We start from the raw sequence: 16984 nt of genomic DNA, 5'->3' as shown, positions 1-16984 counted from the left end.
GTGACTTGACTTGGACTCGAGCCTTTTGACTCGAGAAGACTTGCTACTTCCCATGAAAACTAGGGAAAACATTTTCACACCACCGCGCCGCTCTGTTTATCTGCATCTGTTAAATAAATGTGCGCCACCTGTATGCAGAGAGCGCGCGCTGCCTGCACGACATCCAATCACTGCAGTCCATTTGACCGTATCAACGAGACAGCTCGTTCATGGTTACAAAAATCGGGATTTTTGAACCCGGATTCAGACTCCGATGGAAATCCTCGCCAACATTATGTCAACGTCCATTTTAAAGTAGTGTAATGAGCTGAGTTAAAGTTATTAGTTAATCAGTTACGCAGATGTTGCATGTGTTCACGTTATGCTCTGTTACCAGCTGTAGTTACGCGAGACAACCCGAGTTTTGGGGGGCCGTGTATGCGGAAGTGTTCGTTCGGCGTGGTGACGGCCAACAGTGACCGAAGTTGAGTTGTTTTATATAAATAAAGCCAGTCATCGACTCCTTATTTACGCTGCAGCATTGGGGTGAGCGTTACAGTACTATAACACAGTCACAGTCCATCCACCATTACCCTTCCCTTCGTAGTCTAGGTCTGTGAGGCAGCGCACCATCACCCAGGGTTCCCCGTCCCCACTATAATAAAATGACTTGAATTGACTCGAAACTAAAATGGTACGACTTGTGACTCGACTTGAGACTTGTTGGCTTTGACTCGACTTGACTCGGGACTCGAGGGCAATGACTTGAGACTTGCATAACAGTGACTTGTTCCCACCTCTGCTGTCCAGCTAATAAGTGCTAAAAGGCTAAAGCAAAGCAATTAACATCAAATTCAATTCATCAGCAAAAGATTCTTCATCATTCTTGACAATGCCATCATAACTCAAGTGAACGCGCCGTGTGTTTCTGCATAACCCCTAGAGTTCACTTCTCTGAAACAACCGTGGGGACAATGCCCCCACTACTACCTCCGCGGCAGTGTGCTCAAGACTTGGCACGAGCGGGATTTGAACCCACTGGCGGTGCGCACAGAGGCTTCTGGGCTCTAGCTTGCACCCCTACACTACCAGTCCTGGTCACATTTTGGCAACTTTGATTCTCCTATTTAACCTTGAGCATTTGAGCTAAACCTCAAAACTCTTTTTAAATGCTATTTCCACATCAGGGCTTGAACCCACAACCTTCAAGTGCAGTGCAGGGGCTTGTGTCAGCAGCTCTTCCGCTGTGCTACTTCACCACACACTAACCAACCCTTTGTTTGTTGTATTTAACCTTGAGATTTCTACTCAAACCTGAAGTATAGCCAAAGGTTCAAAACCAAGACTGGGCTTGAACCCACAACCTTCAAATGCAGTGCAGGCTTGTGGCAGCAGCTCTTCCGCTGTGCTACTTCACCACACACTAACCAACCCTTTGTTTGTTGTATTTAACCTTGAGATTGCTACTCAAACCTGAAGTAAAGCAAAAGGCTCAAACCCAAGACTGGGCTTGAACCCACAACCTTCAAGGGCAGTGAAGGGGCTTATGTCAGCAGCCGTTCCACTGTGCTACTTCACCACACACTAACCAACCCTTTGTTTGTTGTATTTAACCTTGAGATTTCTACTCAAACCTCAAAACTCTTTCAAAGCAGAAGTGATGTCTGCATGAAGGGGCTTGAACCCACAACCTCAGACAGCAGGTTGGAGCCTGCAGCCCTTCAGTTGTTCCCTTGTGCTATTCAAGCACATGCCTTGTTTTGTCCGTTTCTCATATTAGACCTTGGGATTGTTTACTAAACCTCAAAACTGTTTCAAAGTCTACAGTTTGAAGGCCTGACTGCAACCAAACCCTCCTTCTGAGAGAGCAGGTTTGAACTGAGGATCCTCCACACTTCAGCCTTCCTGCTATCTCCCTGCACTGTTCCACCACACATCTGTTGATGCTTTTGAATCCAACCTCAATTCTCATAGATTCTCAGGCTGGAATCCACAACCGTTCCATACCGTTATAATAGAATTGCAGGTCAAGTAAAGTCATATAATGGCATTTCTAATAAAGCCCTAGTTGATTTCACTACTTTTATGCTGTGATCCTTACTTCACTTTTTTCGACATGTGTGCTGATGCCCGCGTGTGAATTGAGAGGATCCATACCGACTCCCCTATGGAGCTAAACCAGTCTGAGGGTCCTCCTCAGCTGAGTGGAGAATAAATCCCGGAAGAAATAAACACGTTTGACACACGGCACCTTGAGGAGAGAGAATCAAATCCCAAATGTGGATCAGGAAGGTCAGCTTTGATTCCACTAGAGACACCAGAACTCACGATGATTCACAGTGTCACTGTTTGTTTAATTTTCATCCCAATACACTTGTCATCCTGAATATTTTCATTTGTAAAACCAGGTCCACATCCAGATGGCATTTAGTGGGGTGTTTTTTTTTAAATTATACTGCAATTTGCTTTTTGAGGGTTACAGCTTTGAAAGCAACCGGGTGAGAAAGAATATGAGAATCCACAATCGCTGTCAACAGTGATAGTTTTCAACCAAGCAAACAAATGGTGTAAATCCAAAATGGTCCTCAAGGTTCAAAAGGTACCACAGGGTAAATCCCTCAGAAACACGATGTCTTCAGTAAATTCCTGTTGGTGGTACAGACATTTCTATAAGGACTTTAGGCAGGGACTAAAGCTTTCTTTCATCTGTGGTCACTCAGGGGCAGGCATGTTGTCTAATTACTTTAACAGCCTCCTCCTGCACGATCCGACCGAGTCCCAGTCCCTGGCCACTGAGCGGGATGACGTGAAATCTCAAACATCCAGTGAGGAGCTTGGACCCCATCCTTCCTCCCCCCCCCTGGGACCAAACAAGACTTGTTCGCCGACAACAAGGTCAAACATATTTCAGGAAGAGTCATGGGAAAAGCTCAAGTGTATAACAGCACGCATGGTGCTTTTATGTTTCATCTGGAGCTGATCTCGTCATGAGATTTTAATGGAGTACAAAGAACATGCTTGTTGCGCCAAATCAACACGTTTACAGCCATAGTCATAAAAGAAGATCAAAAGCAGTAAGTAACAGGGGACTATTTCACTTCTTAACAGTGACATTTCTCAGTTTATGAGGGAGCAGCAGGCGCCTGAGGAGAGACGAGGGGCCACATGTTCACATTAGCACCTGTCAGGGCCAAATTCATAGATTTCCTACTTTTTCATAAATGTTATTTTTCTATGAAATTCTTATCACTATGAATTTAGCACCAAGACTCGCCAAAATGTGTCTTTTTTTTCCTTAAGCACATCATGTTGGTTTCTCCCTCCTCACACGAGCCTGGCACAGCCTCCATATAAACACAATCAGAGAAGAGCAGCACAGAGGTTCTGAATTGTAAATATTGAAGTTTTACTTTTTGGCAAATGGTGTGAGGGTTTGTTAAAGAAGTTGCGAAGATTTTTTTTTTTTTCATTGCGTATCAGCAAAAAGAATATTTAGACTGCTTGATACGTCTCACAAGCGATACTAAGACTTTTGTGTGGCTTGATAGTTTGAAACATCCTCCTGTTCATAGATCAACCGTTGGAGCGTGATTTATAAAGATAAATAAACTGCAGCAGGAAAACAATTTTGTAGACTGACACGGACAAATACACCATTGATTAATTCATTTATACACTGCTCTTTTTTATTGCATGTATTATTATTATTGTATGTACGCTAGCAAAAACAAGTTTAAGCTGAAAAGAAAACTAAATATACAATACATTCTCACCAAATTAGTTTACATACAAGTAGTGGGAGAAGAAGAAGGGCAGCTTTATATAAACTGGAATATTCTTTAAAAAGTAGCAATACATTTGCCAAGCGTTGGTTATAGCATTCAAACTTTGGTTCTGTCTAGCAGTCATGAAAGAAAGTTCAGATAAATATACAATTGGTTGTATATTTCGTTTAGTCTTTGGTGTGCAAAGCGTTAACAAAAAAAAACAAAAACAGGTTGAGCACATACATCACAAGATATTTCTGCAGAAGCATACAAACATTTGAATGTGCTGCTGGGAGAGATTGGGGATGTAAATGGTGAGCTTTGCATCAGCTTCACACTGTGAGCGCGGGACGCTTGTGTTGCAGAGTGTGTGTGCCCCCCCCGCTGAGGCGGGACACGCGTTGCAGGGGTAGCCGGCGTGGTTGGTGGCGCTCAGTCATCGCTGTTGCAGTCCGTACACAGGATCTGGTCGCGGTCCGGGAAGAAGCCGGAGCCCACCAGCGACACCGAGCAGCGCGAACACTTAAAGCACGGCTGGTGCCACTGCCGCTCCTCAAAAGACACGTACTTCCCATCGCCAAAACCTGCCAGCCACCAAAAGAAAACACCAGCAGCTATTGAAGAAAATCATGCACCGGGCAGGGACCATTTGAACAGAGGAAATAGCGTCCATTAGTTCAAGATAACATCAGCAGTTGGCAGTAACAGTTGAGTGAACCTGCTGCTATTCCAGTTCACAGCTGTGGTGAAATGCATCAAATTATAGTTCTCCTTCTACTCTGGCACGTTCAGTACGACAAAGAGGCGAGACGGACAGGATGATGCACCTTGCTCGTTTGTCCCGCAGTGCTTAAATTGTCGCGTCTTTACGCGGGACATTTCAGTCATGGACTCATTCAAATATACCGGCTCCCGCCTGAGAATCTCTACCTGGGACTTAAGGGCTTCCTTTGCATAGGTGCACCAAATTTGTCTCGCAAACAAATCCGCAGATTTGACTCGACGGGCAATAAGAGCGTCTGAGGCAGAGATTGAACACGGGTACATCCAGACAAAAAGCATGTCAAAAACCTTTAAGGAAAACCCAAAGTATGAACCTGTAAATGAATGTGATGTATATCTGCGTTAACATTCTTGTTTTCCTGTTTAAATGTAACGTGTACAGTTTGTACGTTCTGTGCGTCAACATTTTGTTAGAACAATAGTTTGCTTTCAGGAAGCCTGTTGAAGCACAGCGACTTTAAAACTCCTAAGAAGCTTCACGGTGAGCTTCAGCTCATTGTGTATGTGGCCCACAGCTTTACTGTTACTGTTCACTATTGCTGCTCTCACTGGGTCGCTTCTAGCTGGTGAACAAATGGAGCACTCAGCAGCTAAAGATTCAGATATTCCACTGGGGAGACCTAAAGACTGAGCCAAATGAAGAGTGAAGGTTGGACTTCTGTTCATTAGGTAGACACAAACATGCCTCAAAATGAATTAGTCCATCGTTAAAGATGAGTAATTACCTCGTCTCTCCTCATAAAAAAAAACATTTTCTACCGCTGCAAATCACAATGAAAGCTTTACAACACGACGTGACTTTTATGGTCACGTATTTTTTCTTTGGAACGGCTGAGTCACTCTACTGCCTACACCTGTTTGTCAAAGATCCTTGTTCTGACTTAGATAGTCGAGACGTACAAGTAGCACCACGGACAGGCGGAACAAGATAAGCAAACCCCGACAGAATTGATCCAAGGATATTGTGCAGTAACCCCACTTTCCACCGACCTGTGATGGCCGTATTGCAGCCAGCGCACTTTTTGGCGTAGAGGCTGCTGAAACACTTGACGCAGTACGGGCTCTCCCCCTGCGAGGTGAAGGGTTGGCCAGCCAGCGGCGCCTTGCAGCCCGTGCAGAGGAAGCACTCTTTGTGCCACACCTCGTCCTTGTAGGTCACGCCTCCTTTAGTCAGAGGCTGCGGCACACAAAACACAAACCCCCCGTCAGTGGAATGTGACAACTAAAAAACACCGATGGCCAGTATTCCTTGACGTATTACGGTGTATGAAATATTTTTACGGTCACGTACCTAGCAAAAGTTACAAAGAAAAGCAAATTATAATTTAAATGTGATGTGATTCTGTCATCTGATTATGATGACAATGAATTTCGCGTTTTTGTCCCGCATTCCAGTGATTCCTGAACTGTTTCACAGCGTTTTAAATCAAACATCTATATCTTTGTTTGCACGTTTTTGTTCTGGGCCGATAAACAACACATTTGGGCAAACAGCAACGGGTGGACTCATCGGCTGAGTCCTTCTCTACCGATGGGTCGAGACACGGTTCACCTTTTTGCAGTGGCTGCACTGAGGAGCGACCCTGCCCTCGTAGCACGGCACACAGTAGTAGTTGTCGTTGTCTGGGATGAAGGCCTCGGCACCCATCGGCTTCAAACAGCCGTGACAGACGAAGCAGTCCTCGTGCCACGTGGAGCCCCCGTACTCCAGCATCCTCGATCCTGTCATGGGGGAAAACGTCTTTGATTAAATGGGCCCCCCGATGAGGATGCAAACAGAGATGTCTGTGATTGGTACGATGATCCGGACACAGGCATTTGCAATTATGTGTGTCACTCGGGGCATTCCTCTGATGGAATGAAATCTGACAGGGAGGGTTCGGTGTGACGGCTGAACCTGTTTCTACACAGCCACCCTGCTCTCAAGAAGATGCTCCTCGGTAACCAAAGTCAGAGAGGCGGTGATTCTTTAAACGTGGGCCCTGCTTTATGCCTCGCAGCAGGACCTGAGCTGCAAAGCCAAATGCATGACAGCGTATTTAACTTAAACCTGGCCACACGTTTAAAGGCATTCCAGGCTGAGCAAAAAAACCCCGCTCACTATAGAAAAAGGGCTGTTGAGTTATGAGATCCCTCCCTACCCACAGGCCCGGGTAATTTCCAGTCATCCGACACTGCTGCTGCACGCGTGTCGTCACACACGGAGCTGAAAAAAAAAAAAACCCTGCCGGGAGATATTTTCGGGCTGAGCTAGAAAACAATCACCCTGTCACGTCTTAGCTGTCACCCCCCCCATTCCCCCCCTCCGCCCTGATCACATGAGCTCCTCAGCCTCTTCGTCCCAGAGGAGGTTTGTGGACCTTGTGCTGGAGGAATAAAAGGGATGCTACCTGGCATGACCGTCTTGTCACAGGACACACACTTGGAGGAGAACTCGTTGCAGTAGCAGTCGCTGCACACCAGCGCGTCCTCCTGGCTGGTGAAGGGCTCGTCTGCCAGAGAGCGGTCGCAGCGGAAACAGCGGAAACAGTGATCGTGGTAGTGTCTGTTCTCGTAGAAGAGTTCCTGGAGGAGGAGGAGGAGGAGGAGGAAAGCGATTACGATCACTTATGTTTGAACAAGCTGAATCCTTTTCAATGTGACCTTTGAATCCTGTCTGACCTTACGCATCGCTGCCCTCGTCAGGAGGCTGATGAAGCCTTTGTCCTTTTAAACAGAGACACGCTAAGATAGTATCCTATCCTATCTGCAACGAGTAACCACGGGGGGGGGGGGGGGGGGGGGGGACCCAGCCAGGGTTTGAACAGAGACACCAATTTAACTTATAAAGAAAGTAAAAAGCAGTCAAACACACCCTTGCTCAATCACCCGATTGATGTTAGGCGAGACGGACGGAAGGACCCCAAACTGTAAGTTAGTAAAACACTTGATCTGTTATTGTTGCTCACGAGGAGGTTCTCTATCCGCTGCTGCCCCATCCGCTTCGTGGTCAGAGGTCGCGCTTGATCACAAGACTACATTTTCCCAACATGGGAGCCACTTGAAGTTTCCTTCTTTCCGCGACATCCCGCTGTCCTCCAAACAGAGATGTTGTGTTTTTACATAAAGGATCTGAATAACCCACTTTGTGACTTGTTTTTCTTCCAACCGCTGCTTTTGTTCCAGTTCGTCTGCAGTTCAGAGGCCTCTGTGATAAATGGCTTCATTGAGCGGTGAAAAACGTTTTTTGTTTTTTTTTGAGGCGTGCAGTTCCACAGTTAAAAAAAACAACTAACGCAGAGGAATGGAGAAGGAAGAAAGATGACTGTTGTTATGCTTTGTGCAAGGGAGGGACGGCCAAAGCAAGCAGCAGCATAATTTACTGCAATTTCTCACAGGGAGCCCATAATTCACACGACACTGATGGCCTCGTGGCGTCTGTGGGCCTTTTCTTCAGGACAGTATCTTTCATTTCCTCACACTCGGTATTTATGTAATTAAGAGGTTGATTACAGACAATTTGGTGTTCTTAGAGGCAGGTGGTCAAGGTACGCCGGCTGGTTTTCAAAAACGTTTGTGTTCATAATTCAGTCGAAAAGGTGCAACCCAAGCAGTGCACAGCATTCAAAGTGGTATTGTTATTTAAATATATTGAGCGTGTGAAAAACAAAAGGAGTTGTTACTGAGGCACTTTGGTCAGACGGCATCATGATATTCGTTAATATAATATGATTATTGTTGATGGAGCTGAAACAATTACTTGATCAAGAGAAAAGAAATTGGCAATTTTTGGTGGTTGATGGTTAATTAAAGAAAAAAAAAACACATATCAGCAAAAATCTAGGGGATTTGGACATGAAAAAGAAAAGAGATTTGAAGCCATGGGGATCTGTGTTGGGAATCTTTTCCCTATTCTATGTGAACAGCAGACAAAATGATCAATTTCATAATGAATAAAAGCTTTGCATCAGGGTTGCAGTCTAAATCTCAATCACCGACTAACCGTGGAAGCCACAGCGATTCCCTCTGAACAAACAACGCTCGGTGTACTTGTACCTGTAGGGCTCACCTTGGCATTATGGCCGATGATCTCTTTACATTCCTCGCAGGTGTTGGCGTACAGGCGGTCGTAGCAGGGGATGCAGTGAGGGTTGTCCTCCACCTGGATGTATTTGCGTCCCCCCAGGGACTCGTTGCAGTTTTTGCAGTCGAACCGCTCACTCATGATGTCTTAACTTCTGGCTGAGAGAGAATTAACAGGCACAGTTTAGCGTTCACTTTCGGCAAGATAGACAGGCCCAGGAAGGAGGAGTGAGATTAGGGAGACAGAAAGAGAGAAAGCAGGAAGAAGGGAGGCAGACAGTTTCTGAATATAGTGCACAGCTGGGAATTAAAAGAGCCACAGCTGTGTTAAAAATTGGGAGTGAAATAAACAAACGTTAAAAAAAACCCATCTTGTGACACGAAAGCCCCGAGTTGAAAAGATAATTTGACAAAAAATACACTATAGTGTCCAAAGTTCAGTACAAGACATTAAATCCAACATTAAAAGCAGTTGCATAGCAAAAATGTGAGTTTTGAATCTTGACCAAAAACCTTTAAGGATGTACGGAAGTTAATTTAGGTCTGAATAAATGACCCTCAACGATTCTGTGGCAGTAGTTGAGTTGAATGTGATGAAAACATGGATCAAAGTGTTCTCAGGATGGGGCGATGGAAGCAATACGTTGGAAGGGGGAAACGTCCTTTTAATTAGATTCTTCCATCGGGAGACTCTTCTGTCAAAAAAGTGAGTTCACTGTGCAAGAGGTGGCTTCCTTTACAGCTCCAGTGTGGCTGTGCAGCTGGTCGGGGGGGAGCGAGGTGTAGAGTTGGACATCGTGGGCATAAGTAGTGGAAGTGGAGACAATGAAGACGGCGGATGTTATCAAACGGGGGCGGGGGGGGCCTGTGGGGAAATGAAAGGTGGAGGTCCGGCAATTAAATCCTGGGGGACGCCTTGGGACAAAGAAGTGTTGCTGGAGGAGGCGCATATTTGGGATATCTGTTTATTGATATTCTATTTTTACCTTCCTACTTTATGACACTACAGGGTGCACTTTTGGAGAGTGTTGATGATGGTGATGAAGGCAGAAACGGGGTTGAAGAGCATGAAAACGTTGAGATGACGGGAGCCTGAGAGGAGGACAGAGAAAGGGCTCATTGAAAAATAACTGATTTATTGTAATTTAGGCCTGTAATGATAAAACCGCTTCTCCTTTTGCATCATTTCTCCCCAACAAGTGAAAGCGTATGAGGCCCAGAGTCTTCCTCCCCTTCATTTTTGAACGAACCCCCCCCTGCGACAGTTTGCCGTTGAGAAACAACAATCTAAACAGTGTGAATTGTCGCTCTCTACGTCAAAAGCTCTTTTTTTGCGGCTTTTTCCTCTTTGTTCGGCCTGTGTTTAAAATGCAAACGTTTATCAAGTCACTCCTTTTAGAAAACTCATTTTGTTTGACTCCCTTAGTCCACAACTGGCCCTCTGTGTATATTTCATGTGAATAAAGGACTTCTGCTCTTGGGCCAGGGGAAGGACGGGTGGAAAAAAGGCTCAGTAACATCATCCCACATTATTACCCAACGCAGAGAGGCATTAGCCGGGTCTGCGGCCCCCATGTTCCACGGCAGCAAAGGGAAATGAAGTGTGGGGGGTTAAAGTATCCTCCGGCGGTGGATGAAGACTACGGATAAGCAGCAGTCTCTTTTGGTCAATGTTCATGCTCAAGATTACGGCGATTGGAACATTTACAAAAGCAGACACTTAAACATTTTGCCTGGAAACTGTGATTGTTTATCATTTTCTCTCCCCTATTTTGGTCACAGAGGGGCCTTCGACATGTTTTCACAGTGTCAGAAAATGGGAGGTGGGGGGTTCAACAAAGTGCGGCCGAGAAACCTTTGAAATCTCCCCGAGGGATCGAGGAATGAGCCGAGACCCCCGCCCCGCAAACCCCCCCCCCCCCACCCCGCCCCCCTGGAAGACGTCACTGGCTCGGTCTGAGCCATGAAAGGACACGGGGCTCGTGGCTGACTGACGGAGGGCCGCCCGCTTTCTCGGAAACCTGTTTTTTGCGGTTTGGCCGTGAAGCTGGTTCCAATTAAATCACATCACATTCACGTCTCCAGGTGCCGCGCCTCACGGTCGCCGACCTCCGAGTATTTTCATCTGGCCCGCTGAAGGAGCCGTGGTGAAAGTGCAGTTTACATTCCTCGTGTCTGACTGCCATCAAACATTTTGTTTCAAATAACCCAACGACGCAGCAATTTCAGATAAACATAACGAGGATAAACACGGCCTGCTCTCGGTCACGTCCTAAAGCCGACGCCAGGAGCAGAGACTCCTTCCCTGCCGCAGGTCACTGGGGAGACTTTTTCTCACACGTCCCTCGTGCGTCGCTGCCTGCAGATCGCTGCACCACTTCCTCTTGAGGGGCATCACGCCGGGTCAAGAAAACAAGGAGGACCAAAACCAAGCCGAGAGAAATCCTCACATCCGAAGTCTGCTTTCTGTCACAACGCTGTTTGGATGTGGAAATCAGCACGACTTCCCTTCCTAAAATGTCCAAAGAGGTTTGCGGGGGTTCTATTCTCGTCCGTCCATGTCTACAATGACTGCAGAGACAAAACAATGGTTTTCCTTCCGGACGTGGTCTTCCCAGTTTTGAGCTTTGTGTTTCTCTTCCTGAGCCCCAACATCTGCAAACAGATTCCGTCGTCTCCAGCTGGTGTCTGTCACCAAAGTCTCCTTTAGAGGGAGTTCGTATGGGACCAAAACACAAAGGCACCTGATAACAAGTGCATCGATGTTGAAACTAATGTTCTATGGTTCCTTTGCAGCAGTCCATTATAACTTTATAGCAAGTAAGGGGAAGCATGGTGGGAGTCTTACTGAAGACACAATTGAGTAAGAAACTGTGCATTAAGCACAGCATTAGCTTAGCTAACACCTACAGCTTACTTATTAACATATTATATGATACTTTTTAAACATATTATAAGTTGAATCTAAAAAAGAAAAGGATTAAACATCATTAATATTCATTAGTGAGCTTTTAGAAGCTGTGGTCGGTGACAGAATGAATCCACACTTCATGTCAAATCATCAGAATGTCGCAGCAGTAACAAACTGACAAAGCGATTCTCCTATATTCTATTTTACAATGTTAGTGTAATTGTAGCCTTTGTTTCCCCGCTGTTCTCTAAAGTTACAAAATGGCGAGAAGATTTGAATTGGCGCAAAGCCCAAATGGATCCCTGTGCTTCACAGGCGACGGCTCGTCTCCGTCTGCAGTGGGTCGGCTCGTCCCTCCCTCGTCTCCGTCTGACACTGAGTCACTGACTCAACAGGTGTCCCTCCTGGAGCTCAGCCAGGACTACTGGTCTCCCCTGTTCTCCTCCTCCTCCTCCTCCTCCTCCTCAAAGCGTGACATCATAGTAGCTCCCATGGCAAACGTCTCCCCGGGACCACGTCTCTTGCCTCATGTCCCTTCATGGCTCGCTGCTGTTATTTTACACCTCACTGACCTGGACAGTTTCTTGCGAGCGCAGCCAGGAGCTCTCTGCAGGCCACGGGAGCCGCCGCCGCCGCTGGGTGTTACTGTTTATTTTCCCCCCCCGGGGGGGGGGAGAGTTTAGACTTCATGTCTGAGGTTTACTAACCAGACGATTCCGTGATGAAAAACTCGCACTTGCACGTGATTAAGTGCAGTGGAACAAAATGTGCAGGTAAGTGTTAAATCACGCACTAAACACTCAAGTGTTATAAAACAACCTCAACGCCTTCTTTGGAGGGAAGATTATATTCCCTCCGCAGACTTTTTCCATATATTATTCAATTTAAATCAATCAATCAGTCAATCAGTGCTAAACAGGTGACATTTTAGCCCGAGATCCATGAATGGAAATGTCAGTCCATCCATCTGAAATAGCTCAACAATTACTACATGGATTGTCATTAAATCAAGTTAAAACACACATGATGTACCCTTATGAGTTTAGAGATCCTCCACCACGTGTGACGGAAATACCTCATCGGAATTTGACTCATATTTGCTAATTGGCATTAAACACAAGATGAGGTTATGAGTCTTCAGACCATTTGCTGTGACACTAAAGCTTCAGTAACTTCAATATCTGTTCACAAATGAAGTCAGATCCAAACGACGTGTAGCTTCGTGTAGAAGCTCTGCAGGCGCACTCACAGAGTGGGACACATCGACCCACTGTCACACGTTACCGATGTCTCTGACGGGGAGGTACCACTAGGAGGTGGAAGCTTTTCTCCCAATTTGGTTGCACGTGAGCCTTCTTGGTTCTGTTGTTTCGATGCCTTGGCGCACAATCGCCGCTTTCTCTTTTGCCGTGACGCGTGAACCAAACTCTGCGCACACACATGCAGTTAAAACAAGTGTGAAACAAAGTTGCCTTTCAAATGACCTCCCCACTTTTATGTGTATTTCCCCATGAAACGGATCAGGATTCTTTCACGGCCTCTGACGCTCACAACAGTCCTCGCATTGTGCGACTGCCGGGGGGGGGGGTTACATAACCGGGGTTGTGGGGAGGCGAATGGGAATAGTGACAGTGGCATAACACTGTGTAGAACACGACGGCAACAGGAGGCCTGCAGCATCAGTGGGAAGAGCGACGCTGTCAACTACTGCAGGAAAAAAAAAAGACATAAAAAGGGAAAGAAAACAAAAGAAAAACAAGGCTGGTCTCTTCTGACTCCCTTTCATCCCCGGTACAAAGAGGCTCGATGTTGTGCAGCTTCCTGCACATCACGAGGCTAATTCCAGCCCAACTGCCCACACTAATCAACACAAATACACACTGTGTATTTAGCTTTTACAGATTGAAGATCTTTGCATCGGGGCGAATCTCTGATTCTTTTTGCCTCTTTTAAACAATAAAGGTGTTCTGGTGTGTGACATGTTTTGGTGACTTGAACATGAAAAAACGCTTCCTTATAAGGTCAAATTAGTGTCAAAGACTCAGTTGTTTAACAAAAAGGCTGTTTGTTATTTTTATTTTAATCCCGAGACGCCATAACACGATCAGTATCGCTAAGTATAAATGAGACACAGCGTGTCTGCTTTGTTTTCATGAGTCTCAGAGCAGCTGCTTGTTGATGCAGTGAAACAATGTGGCCTGCAGCTGCAGCTTCTCCTCTGATGCTGTCAACAGAAGTGACAAACACATCAGTGAGGCCAGTCAACAAGTAAACAAGTCACCACCGTGCCGAGTCTTCATCACACGTTGATCTGACCCTCTGTGGTCTCAGGGTGGGGGTTGCAATAAGATTACTGAGGTTCAAAATGGGAAAAACCTGAGCTAGAACTTTTATCAAATGCATTTTTAATTCTGTATTGTTTCGCTTCCTCTGACTTCTAAAAATAAAATGTATCTTCTTTGGGTAGAAATTTAGATTTCCTCAACAAAAAAACAGCCTCCAGACTCTTTTACACTTTTATTAATTTAAGGGTTAGTAATGAGTATAATATATATAATATTACGCTTTCAGCCACCACATCTAATCACTATCTCCAGAGGACAACTACTAAAAAGTATTTTCTTCTTTGTCAAACTAAATTCCCACACTCGTTATGTTATTTGTCAATTGTTGCATGTTGACAATTAACTGTAATTGGATTAATTGGAAGTTGGCTCCACGTCCCCTCATGTTTTTTTCCATCAGCTGCCAGAGTACAGTTCGAGTCGCGGGTGTCAATGGTAACAGATGTTTGTTTTCTGAGGTGTCCGATGCTGGATTTATTTGACTTTGGACGATTGGTTTCAAACTGTTGCACCTGCTGTAAATACAGAGCGATGATCTCAGGGTTTTGAGGGACTGGAGATGTAAATACAAAAATGGAGATTTACTTCAAACGCCTGTGGAAACTGTATTAAAAGCTCTGTATGATATGAACTAAGCAAAGCCAGCAGCCAGTTTGCTTTAGCTTAGCATAGAGCCTGGAGACAGGGGAGGGGGGGGGGGGGGGTAACTAGCCTGCTCCTGGACCCAGGACTACAGACTCCAGAGTGATAACAATCCTTTCATCGCACTCTCGAGCGAGACAACAAATCAACACATTTCCAACACTTGCCTTACATGTGAAATGGGGAATGGAAAAGGCAGAGACTTGAATGAGACTCTCTGACATTCGTTTTTAGGACCAACGGTCAATCCCCCCCCCCCCCCCCCCCCCCAAAAAAAAATCGGTCTCCTTTCAGCTGTTACATTCGTCCCTATGATTGTACACCAGAAGGCCCAAACTTCGCCCAACGCAAGGATCTCACAGGAATGTCACTGTGGTCAAAACGTGGCAAAATCGTGAGGCTGAAGAAGAAGAAAAAAAAGGCCAACAAGGGAAGCGTTTTTTTTCTTTCGCCCTCTGTTTAGAAAAAAAAAAGACAAAAACCTAAAAATCCTTTCTGTGGGAAACAAAAATAATCCCCCCCCCCCCTCACCCCTCCCAAACACACATCCACATGCAACCGGAGCTGCATTGTTTCAATGAATGCACTAATTTCACCCAAATGGATTGGAACATGCTGGTGGTATGTATGGGGATGACGTGTGGTGATGGAAACGATGAGCGCGGCTGGGAGTGGGATGGAGTGGGACATTGGCTTCTGGGATGGGGTTGGGAGGGGGGAGGGGGGAGGGGGGGGGTAATCTGAGGGAGACGTGACATCACTCTTTACTCAACTAGAGTGAATGCCGTGAAGATGAACAACAGTAACGATTGACATGTCGTACTTTCATTGTCCAGAAGTGGAGCCTCTAACCGGAGACACATTAAAGAAAGGGATTGTTTCCTCAAAGGTCTACTTGTTCTCCTCATCAATCCTACCAGAAAAAAACGTATTCACAGTATCACTTACTCACTTTGGACCCCAATTCCATTTCCTAACTTTAGAGAAAGGACCTTTCTGGTCCATCCTGGATGTGGGGGGTCAAATATTTGGCTTGTTCCCTTTTATAATATCTTTATTGGTTGCCAGATTGTAAAAAACTCCGTTTTGCAAGTATTTGGGCTTGATGGAGCGCACGTGGTAATAATAAAACATGCTCGAGAGAATCAGTTTATTAGCCAACAAGTCTATTGATGTTATTGGTTCTTCAATACGGAGGTTTTTGGTTTCGATTCTTTGCAGCAGTTTTTTTTTTTATACCGTGGATCAGATTTTCTGAAGGTTGATTGCGCCACGTGAGGGCTCGTTAGGGTCTGTGCGCCCACTGGAGATTTACCCAATGGGAACTCACCATGGCACACTTTTCAATGTACATGTTATCCAGTGTTTAACGCTGGAATGCAGCGCGGGTCTACGAAGCGTAAAACGTACCTTTCTTTGCGCAACAGAAATCCCCCGCAGACTTGAACAGGAGTCTGTGCTGGTTCCGAGCTGGTCGTCCCCTCGCGCTGCTCTGGAGAATCAGATGACAGGTAACGAAATCCTCCGTGAAAGTCCCGCGAGCTGAAAACGGACCGGTTTCCACTGACTGAAGCATCTGGTGCGTAAAATCCAAACCATTGCCTTAAACTACGCCCCTTTCCTCTCTCCACTCCCTCCTGTCTGTCTTTCACCTTGTGGGGAGTTCAAGCCGAAAGAAGGTTGGACTCGGTGTTTTTTTTGGTTGTAATTGAATATTTTAATACACAGTTCACCTCTGGCCTGCTGCTGTAAACCACCTGATTACCTCTCAAAATGGAAATCCTCGTCATAACCTCCTTTTACGAGCTATTCTCATTTTCTCCAGCTATTATCACAATAGTAAAACATTATACGTTTGAAATGCCCCCCCCCCGACACACTACAATCTGTTATCCATAAGCAGTACACGTGATAAATGGTGTATAGAACTCATCAAGTGCTATAACTGATTTGCTGCACTGTTTATACGTGTTATAAACACTACTGTTACTCACCCCTGTAATGTCCCCGGATACAGTTAGCTTCAGATAGGCATTTGACTTTATCCTGGAAACATTCTACATTGAAAAAGAGTAAAGAGTTTGTGGTTTAATTAGTGGTCTGTTATAATCTGCTATCAACGTATACATTTACATACTGTATCTTAGATTAGTTAGTGTAGATTAGTGTTTTCATCTCACTCAGTTTGCATTCAGAAAACATGTTGACAGAGTTGAACTTGGTCCGCCTCTAAAACATAACACATTGGCTTCTTCTTAAAAACAGCATGAACATGAATTGTTTTCACAATACATCGAATTAGTCTTTTAAGTGTAATGACAGAGGGTTTTGACAGAGGGTGGATCCAGGTATATCGGGACATCAGGTCATTTGGGACAGCATAAGAAAAAAAGCATTTTACTTCTCCTGTGTGATGTCACCAACGTTATATATCATGTGACTTTAGTCCTAAGCAATGTCTTAGCACCCCTAACTTTACCATAGCCTTTTCAAGG

At 45.4% G+C, this 16984-nt stretch overlaps 1 protein-coding gene across 1 annotated transcript; it reads right to left on the bottom strand.

Annotated features, from left to right (window-relative positions):
• Positions 1 to 3643: 3643 nt before the first annotated feature.
• LOC119219714 (four and a half LIM domains protein 3) lies at positions 3644 to 16079 on the bottom strand. The gene is made up of 6 exons (XM_037475079.2): positions 15900 to 16079; positions 8578 to 8750; positions 6920 to 7094; positions 6082 to 6251; positions 5520 to 5706; positions 3644 to 4330 (listed from the first exon to the last, which is right to left on the bottom strand). Exons 2-6 carry the CDS (start codon positions 8731 to 8733, stop codon positions 4179 to 4181), a joined length of 840 nt encoding a protein of 279 aa, XP_037330976.1. The 5' UTR covers positions 8734 to 8750; positions 15900 to 16079; the 3' UTR covers positions 3644 to 4178.
• Between the last annotated feature and the right edge of the window lie 905 nt (positions 16080 to 16984).

This window comes from Pungitius pungitius, chromosome 17 (genome assembly GCF_949316345.1).
Source record: "Pungitius pungitius chromosome 17, fPunPun2.1, whole genome shotgun sequence".
Lineage (NCBI taxonomy): Eukaryota > Metazoa > Chordata > Actinopteri > Perciformes > Gasterosteidae > Pungitius > Pungitius pungitius.
The sequence above is the reverse complement of the archived record's forward strand: the minus strand, read 5'-3'. Positions and strand labels throughout refer to the sequence as shown.

Bases quoted from the DNA above. Each gene is read 5' to 3' on its own strand.
- LOC119219714 (XM_037475079.2), bottom strand. From the start codon at position 8,733: ATGAGTGAGCGGTTCGACTGCAAAAACTGCAACGAGTCCCTGGGGGGA. The intron at 7,095-8,577 runs GTGAGCCCTACA...CTCCTCCTCCAG, and splicing joins TCATCGGCCATAATGCCAAG to GAACTCTTCTACGAGAACAG. The intron at 5,707-6,081 runs GTGAACCGTGTC...TGTGTGCCGCAG, and splicing joins AGTGCAGCCACTGCAAAAAG to CCTCTGACTAAAGGAGGCGT.